This window comes from Anarrhichthys ocellatus, unplaced genomic scaffold, assembly GCF_004355925.1.
Source record: "Anarrhichthys ocellatus isolate YVR2014 unplaced genomic scaffold, GSC_Weel_1.0 scaffold17, whole genome shotgun sequence".
NCBI classification, from domain to species: Eukaryota; Metazoa; Chordata; class Actinopteri; order Perciformes; family Anarhichadidae; genus Anarrhichthys; species Anarrhichthys ocellatus.
The window spans coordinates 2535075-2544142 of record NW_022280047.1 but is presented as its reverse complement, the minus strand read 5'-3'; the positions used below and the strand labels follow the sequence as shown (position 1 = coordinate 2544142).

The following is a 9068-nucleotide window of genomic DNA, read 5'->3' as shown; positions in this document are numbered from 1 at the left end:
TCTCTCTCTCTCTCTCTCTCTCTCTCTCTCTCTCTCTCTCAGAGAGATCTTTACCTCGGGCTGGACTCGTGCGGGAACTGGACACTGTTGGCGTAAACGTCCAGGATTTGCACTATATTTGGGTGGTTGGCACACATCATATGGAGACGCACCTGAATGGAAGAGAATCAAACACACCGTACTGTAATTCACTGAAATATGTTCAGAGTTTCATTTTAAAGTTGTGCAAAATAACTACAACGGCATCCCACAGGAAGTGATAAATGTGTTTAAACTACAGCACAGATGACACAGCATTCTGTGTTAGTGAAGTGTTTTGACCTTTATGTCATTATGGATCATTTTCCTTCATCATGTTTACAGAAATGGTCAGGGGAGTGTGTGTGTGTGTGTGTGTGTGTGTGTGTGTGTGTGTGTGAGAGAGAGAGAGAGAGAGAGAGAGAAGGAAACTGGAAACTGAAGGTGGTTTAGTACTTAAGCTGTGGAGCTGTGTGACACAAGAACCAGAACAGAAATAAGTTTTACCTTCATTGATTTGTTTGGCCAGTTTACATCTTAATCCAATAAAAAGTCAGACAATAGCCGGTGGGCTCCGAGATTGCATTGCAGCCGACGCGTCCCGCCCCTTTTGCTCTCCACACGGACCGTTTACCTGCATTTAACCAAAGCCAGCTCGAGTGTGATTGGTCAACACTGCTCGGAACTACAAACAGAAGCCTCCGATACCAAAATCTTGTCCCGTTGCCTACAGATTGCAGAATCTGTTAATATAGATTACTACAAAAATATAACAAACTATGCCGAGCAACCAATAGGGAGGCTTCTTCCAACTGCAATGATGCAAGTTATTCTGGAAATGATGCAGCGTCAGAATAAGAAAAAAGGCATTTGCAAGACTGACCGAGACTTTATAAACCAAACATGTAAACTGAATCATTGTGCAAACACACAAACAACTAGAATGCATCGAGGTATACCCTAAAGAAAAAAAGATGATACAAGTGCCTGAGGAATACATTGTTTAGCAGTAATCTGTGTGCATTTGCCTATTAGTGACAGTTTTCACAGTTCAGCAGCGAAAGCTTTTGTGAAGAGAGTCTGTGCTGCTTGTTTTGACTGCGTGTCTCACTGCTTAACTGCTGCGTAAGCTGCTTGATCAAAACAGAAGTCTTCTAATGGCACGGAGACGATGTTACGAACAAAGACGGCAATACAAACAGACAGCGGAGGCACAGGATTGACGAGGAAAGAACAACAGGAGTAAATAGAGACTGATAACAGGCAGGCAGAACAAAGCATTTTGAACCAGCCACAGACAACAGACATTAATCAAAACCGCCAGAGTAACGCTAACCTCATTCCTGGCCTTGGGGCGGTCAATGAGGATCTTCAGGGCCAGGCGCTCCTGAGAGGACTTCTTCACACAAACTCTTTAACAGGGAGAAAACAAAAGTCAACAAACATCTCAGTCAATATGATAACCGCCCTGCATCACAGATGTGATCCCATACGCCAAGAATGAATACGGTAGTTTCTGTTCAGCTCTTTACAGTTACAGTATGTCGACATTGTTTTGTATGTCAGCCGATAAGTTACAAGAAATTGCAGCACGGAAATGCCAAGCTACTTAACTATTTACTCATTTAATTAGCTTTTAGCCTTATCGTCAATTGTTACGTGGTTGAATATGTTTCTACTGGCGTTAAAGTCCAGGGAATATGTGCTGTGAAGTTAAATTTACAAGAAAGGGACGAGAAAGCAGCAGACTAGATCGAGTTAAGATCAGTATTTTGTCAACATCACACTTTGTTATGGGACATATGAATCTTGTCTGCATCTTTGTAATGACAGTTGAACCAAATAGAGCCATCCGAGTCCTATTTCAAAATCAAGTTCGGTAATGGTCGTCTTCAAACTACATTTTAGGATTGCAGCAGAACCCATGAAATATGAGCCGCGCTGCTCTACATGTCATTATCTGAAAAAGCCCCCCCCCCCACAGCAGCAGGGAATCCAACATCAACTTCAAACAGCAACCTCTGGCCCTTAAACTCAAATTACACTATTAGAGCATTACTGTGAGAAACATTGTGCTTCAGCCAAAGTTCATTCATGGCTGGCTTGGGGGGGGGGGGGGGGGGGGGGGGGTTGTGAGATAGAAAGAGGAGGAGAATAAAAAAAATTAAAAAAAAATTTTCTCCATGACTAACGTTGAAATACAGAGTCGGAACATCAAGAGACGAGTAGAGTTGCCCGGAAAGAAACATGAATCATAGAGTTCAAGAATGTGTTTACATGGAGGACCGGTGAGTCAGTTTCTCAGTATTCTCGTCACTTGAGGCCCAAACTACGCGCGTTAGGAAATCACAGACTGAAGCCATCATGGGTCTGTACCAAAGTACAGGACGTGCAGGAGGAATCAGAGACACGAATGGCCATATTACAGCCTGCATCGAGCTGCAATCAGCAGGGGGGGGGTCAGACAGCATGAAACAGAAGGAGCTGTTTGAGCAGCCGCTGCCTCTGTAACGCTGTAATGTGAACACAAACAGAAGTCCTGCTCATGAAGAGATCATATCACTGTTGGCCGAGGCGACGGGGGGCAGAGGTCAACAAGTGCAAACAGACAAAATATTAAATGAGTAAACAGACACTGCAAACAAAAGGTGTGAATTAGCAAACAATTTAGAATCTGGTTGTGTCGAGCGATGCAGAGGGACGTCTCGTTTCCCAGCCTGACGACTACCTCGGTCTGTGCTTTAGATTCAGCACATGGTTTTAAAGTAGCTACTGAAGGGGTTAATGGGTAAAAGTCATCGCTGCTTACTGCTGGGTTTCTATCATTGATCCCTCGTGCATCCACAAGAATCCACCGTTTGATTCGAGCGTAGCTTCTCAAAAGCAGATTAGTTGCTTTGAACAAAATGTCATCAACAGCATTTGGACTACACAAAAATACTCTTAACATGTATTCATTCGCACGAGAAGTAGTGTTTCCACTCAAGGGGGTGAGGGACAAAACTGTTTTGGGTTGGATGGCTTCAAGCCCAGGATGCTACAGTCACATGGACTGTGTCTGAGCCAAATGAGCCCCCAGAGACCACAACAACAGTGGCACCGGTGCCAAACATCTCCGCATCAAGCCTGGAGTTGCGACGGTGTTACACACAGGGAATGAAATTAGCATCCGACACCTGCCAAATACAGGGTAAGTAGTGTTGGCTGTGTGAGGTAAGAAATCCGGGTCACCCGTCACCATGGCAGATACAGTATGTTTCTTTTACATTGAGAAATATCATTTATATATAATATCAGTTTAAAATAGTCAGGGATAAAGACTTTTCCATATTTCTGTCTGGTACCACTGACTCAGCATTTTTTATTTAAAGTTTGTAAGTGTTAAATCTACATAGATTTCAGAAGAGGCAGACAAACGAATTGAGCGGTCTGTAGAAATGTTCAGTGGCGGATGAGGAAAAAAAAAAAAATTAATTTCAGAGCCAGGTTATCCACTAGTGGTTGGTCCAGTCTGCTCCCCATCTGACCTTTTCATATCCTCAATATGTGTTAATGTGTCAAGGATAAACCTTCAATCTGTGCCGGTGAAACGGTGCCACGTTGAACACGATGCAATAAAGCCACATGAGAAGTGACATGCAGGAAGGTTTCTTTGGCAGCAGTCACAAAGTTCAGCTCAGTTAGCAAATATTCTACACCTGCTGTTACATAACACTTACAACCACATTATACAGCAGCATTCAGCACTGTGGTTTCATCCTGCACTGCAGCAGCTGGGCAAGATATCATTATTTATCTCTCTCCTTAATCCCGTCATGGGATTCACAATACAATAGTTTCAGATCTAAACAAAACTAGAAAGCAATCTCAATTGACGCTGGCTCTTCTCTCACAGCTGGGCTTAACCCGGCATGTCAGACTTATTTTTGTTCCCAGTTCTGTCAATGCAACACTGTTCTGGAAGCAGAAGTTTGACATCAACCTGACGCAGGACTGGAGGAAGAGCACGGAGAGAAGAACTTCTAGACACGCACTCACCTGACAGGTCCACTGATGCCGGCTCCCAACTTCTGTGTCCAGTTAATGTTGTACTCGTCTAGAATGGACGTCTCCTGTCGGGAAGAGAAACACCACAAACAGTGAGTCGGATGTTTGGACAGAAATAAGAAAAACACACTATTGTGCAGAGCTGGCATTGTTTAAATTCCCAAAGAAGAGATCACATGACCACACCTGAGGCCAGCAGGGAGGATAAAACAAACGCTCCTCGCTGGAAAGGAACTGCCCCCCACCCCCTCCTCCCCCCTGCTCAGGTGTATTCACTTTCACTCAGTGAGGTTACATTTGCTGCCTTTCTCCCTTTGTTCTTTTTACCTCGGACATGATGTGTGAGGCCTGTGAGTTCATTAAATGCTTTGACCTTATTAACTCAAAATATCCGCTCTGATGATCTGATTTATTGCTAATGAGTTGGTTCTCTCTCCGCAGAGCTAAAAGCACACACAGAGAGGCAAAGAAGTCTGCCTTTGAAAACACAACTTCCGATCTGGCTGCAGGCAGCGAGTGACTGCTCTGCATTGATTGAACACATTACGGTTGTCCCACACTCCCACTGACCCACAAGAGAGAAAGGCTTTCATTATAAAACAGGATACATTCAACTAAAGCAAAAAATAAATAAATCCAATGCGAGTTTGTTCTAATATGTAATGGTGAGTATTTCAGTTAAAAATGAGTTATCTTAGCTTATCTTTCAGATGAACATGGCCTCCATGGGCCCCGCTAGCAGCTGGTCCCCACAAAGCTTTACCCTTTTTACCCCCTCATGGGCGGCCATGGCAACAGGATCAGCTGATTATCTTCCGTTTCAACCCTTCACGTGCCCCACACTTTGGTGGCACTTGTGAAAAGGGAAATAAGGAAAGTCAGTCTGTTCCCGGAGCCAGAACTCCACACTACTGGTGGAAGTTGAGGGAGTCTTGAACTCCAAAGCATTGTGATACATATCCTCAAAGGTGGCCCACTCTGACGCCGTCATCCCAAATATGCTGCTCATGGGGCGGCAGGGCGCCTCCCTTCCTCAAGCAATGTACATCAACACCGACTGGGAGGAGGAGATGGTGCCGTAGTCTAACCCTGGCTGATCATTTCTGTTTTATCCAGCATTATGTACTTTAAACTACGAAGTAAGTGGCAGAGCGATGCCTCTGACCTACAGCGGACAGCTCCTGATGATGATGGATCCTCTGTTACCTCACTCTCTCTGGCCTGTTGGGCGGGTGACCCGAGTGCATCCAGGTTCAGATGGGCGGGTCCAAACTGCCAAAGTCAAAGTCAAGACTCGCAGCTATCACCGCCCTGTTGCCTGCATTGTGCCCTTACCTCAAAAGGAACCGTACTAGTCGGTTAAACGTAATATTTTATGAATGTACACATTTGGATTACATATTGATATATATCTTGTCTCAGCTGTTGCTGCAGGAGCTCCGCTCTGATCTCATCAGCCGCTCCTGCCATGTTCTTCTGCCACCACTTCCTCTTCTTTCCCCAAACAGCAGCTCGGTTCAGCGGTCAGTCTGGTTCTCCCCTGAAGGAAGTTCTTAGTATTGCACTTGACTTGTGCTGGATTACAATACTTTTTTGGTTTGGCAATATTTCCAACTTTGTGCTGTATTTGAGTAAAGATGGCAAAGAGAGCCATCCTACACTCATACTTTAAAGTTACTAACCCCAAACTAAGGATCAGAAAATGAAATTAGAATTATCCGAGAATATATTGGTCTTGGCCAGCACAATGCAGTAAATTGTGTGCCACTGCCAACAGGCAGCATATGTTGTGCTCCCTGTCACTGCCCAGTCCAATCTGGTCTGTGTGAACACAGACTGATGATAATCGGGATTCATCATGATTACGTAACATCTTAGCCGTCACAACTACCCAGGGGTCTGTGCCATAAACTAAATATCTTTGAAAGGTCTGACTTCACTACGCCCAACATTGGCGGTCCTGGATAATGGGTCTAACAAAGCTGGTGGTTACTGTAGAAGAAAATGTTATCTTTAAATTGTATTAACTGTATTCGTTTGTAATGCCTTTGGGTATTCCTGCCAACTCTGTCTGTAGCAGTAACCCCTGTGCAGACAGAAACTATTTTACATTAATTAACAAACCTCAGAGTGAAACCTTTTAGTAGTGTGAAAAGAGCCCAGACCAGACCTGCAGGAGGTCACACCTTCATGTATCAATTACCTTTTGACAGACCTGTATTGAGCCCATGCAAATCCACTACTACAGCCTTGTGAGTAACAGAATTGGACCTGAAAGAAACTTTTCTTCAACATTACCAATCAAACCATTTGTTTAGAGTGCCACGGTCTTGATACCACAGAGTTTGGTTGAGTCCAAAGTTGGCTAACGAACCCACTAATGCTTCGACATGATAACTTCCCAAGTGTGCTCCAGTTCTCAAGGCCATCCCCCCTCAGTCAACCCGGCATTAGGTACACTCTGACCCAACCATGCAGGCAGGGGGCCGGGGTCACTTGAGATCACATTTTACTGCTTCCATAAATGCCTGAGCAGTGACACATTGAGGGGAGCAGGTCCTGGAACAGATCCCAGAGCCAGAGTGTATGGAAATATAATGACTCCGACCATGTTAGACAGATCCAAGCTCCACAGTAATGTTTTACATACAAGTAAAACTTTACATAACACATTGTTAATGATTCACATTTCTACTGTTAGCTACACAAAAAAAACTCTTGTACTGCCATGTGTTGTACCAATCTATGATTCAAGTGTGTATTAAGATGGTGTAGTAGACAGAACACTGACGATCATGTTGTACTCAAACAAAAACATATGAAGTGACGTTGAAGTCAGCTTCCAGCTCTGCAATAACGTCTACTCCCGATGACTAACATGAACAGCATTTTCAACATCCATCAGTGATTGCAGCTTCACAAGATTACCTTGATGAACTTGTCTGCGTTGTTGTCCTCCGACATGGTGCTGTGCTCCGGACAGAGGAAGTCTGCCTCGCCAATCTCAGACAGTTGAGACACAACGCGTTTTTCTCTGACCTTCTCACAGTTTCGGTCTCGCAACCCTGGACTGGACCAAGGCTCCTTTATATTACTATTTAGGACAGAACGAGGCCATTGGGGCAAAAGGATGTTCGGCCACCGGTCAGAGATCGGTTCACTCGGGGACCTGATGTCCACTTTCGATGTAACGTTAGATCGGGCCAGCAGGGCTCACAACCTCGGGGTCCGACTCGCTCTTCCAGTGGGTTTAAACTCAGTGTGGTGACCATGTAGAGTGCCAGACTCCGAGCAAGGTGAATAGAAAAGCCGAAGACGAGTTCAACGTGGACTAGGCCACCACTTTTAGAGGCGAGCTGAGCATGGGACAAAAAGTGTATTTTTAGCCAGCGCAATGAGAGCAGAGCGGAGAAGACACCGGTGACTGGCTAAGTGAGCTAATGCTACTCCATCCTGTGACCGGGGCAGACGATTACACAACAACCGTGAAACATAAAGTGAAGATCGTCGATATTATCCCGGATTAGCGCTGGGTTGATCTGACACGACGAGGACACCGTGTTCCCAGAAGCACAGCAGCCTATTATGTCGTCGAACCGAGGCTGCTAACGGGCTAGCGAGTTAGCTTAGCTGGCAAGTTCGTTGTGCAGCTCTACTCAAAGCCACAGACGTTAACATTATTCCGTGAGACAGAGCTGGCCGAATACAAATCAGCGCTCGTACGGGACTATAACACAGTCTCAGAGGTGGAAAGGGTTAATGGAGAATGTTTTCAGAGGTGACCAAGGAGATATACACACATCTCTGCACTATTTAGATAATCCCACAGTTGCTTGTCAGAGGGAATACCACAGACTGTATATATATATATATATATATAAGAAGGGAATACACAAAACGAGTCCCGTAGTGAACGCCTGATGAAAACAAAACAAAATGTTTTATAAATTAGGACAATATGTGGAGTAGTATTGTTTTTCTGCGAGTAAATGTGTATTTTTGATATGTATTAAGCGTGTAATGGTCGGTACATTTTTTTAATGAATTGTTTTACATGTTAATAAAATTAATTTGGAAGTGGTCATACCCCGGTGGGTCCTTATAAGACCCCAGTTGTTTTTTTAAATAAACTTTATTAACAGTGTGCGTTTTGCACAAACGATAGGCAAACTTGGAATACAGTACAACCCAAACCTATAATAGATATGCATTACACACACAAATTAAAGTAGAACAATAAAAAATAATAAAAAACCTTTGCGGTTCTTACCTGTGAGTTTAAAGCAGATAAGCAGATAACAAGTTGGAAGACGAGGAAGTATGAAGTTGTTGTGACGAATCTTGTTTTATAAATGACAAAAATCCCAACAGAAGAAGACAGTTAATCAGAAGTTCAGCATCTGTATCAGTAACGCAGGCATCAATTATACAAGTACATGGAAAGATCACTAAATCAAATATTTCAGTGTCTAATCATCTCACTCGTGGTTTGTCGTTTCTATATCACTTTTATAAAGAATGCAAATACTATCCAAATTTAATTAAATGTGAAGAAATGAATTGCAGGGGTAAATGGCATTGACCACTTTGAATTGCACTTCATTTTTGTAGGGACGGGGTATTGAATCGCATTGAATTAAAACATTTCGTAATGCTGGATTGAGTGAATTACAAAATAATTACATTTTTATTTGTCCAGGAAATTAATGTGATCTGAAGCACCCTCAAATAACTGTATGGATTTAATTTTCTCTGAAATTAAGACCATTGATTTAAAGTCCGGGGTGGTATAGAACTAAAGGAAGGGGTGTGCCTGCAAAAAGATGCTTTGCCAACATTAGGAGTGCAGTTGGAATTGTTTTTAAAACAGTGGCAAATTATCTTTTTTTTATTTTATCACTGTCAATTGATAATTCAAACTGATATTCTCAAATGAAGGAATATTGCCTGTGTTATCAAACAAGTTCACAACAGACTGGATCCATCCATGCCTCATAATACAG

At 43.4% G+C, this 9068-nt stretch overlaps 1 protein-coding gene across 2 annotated transcripts in view; it reads right to left on the bottom strand.

Annotated features, from left to right (window-relative positions):
• The window catches only part of mapkapk5 (MAPK activated protein kinase 5), a 17926-nt gene extending 10010 nt beyond the window's left edge, over positions 1 to 7916 (bottom strand). Inside the window, exons 1-4 of one of the 2 annotated variants that reach the window (XM_031856286.1) lie at positions 6994 to 7916; positions 4057 to 4130; positions 1355 to 1430; positions 55 to 152 (exon numbers count right to left, since the gene is read on the bottom strand). In XM_031856286.1, the coding sequence (XP_031712146.1) occupies positions 55 to 152; positions 1355 to 1430; positions 4057 to 4130; positions 6994 to 7029 (284 nt within the window). In that variant the 5' untranslated portion in view covers positions 7030 to 7916. Of the gene's footprint in view, positions 1 to 54; positions 153 to 525; positions 1187 to 1354; positions 1431 to 4056; positions 4131 to 6993 lie in introns of those variants that run through there. The other variant, XM_031856288.1, reaches the window with a different exon arrangement.
• Positions 7917 to 9068: the final 1152 nt, after the last annotated feature.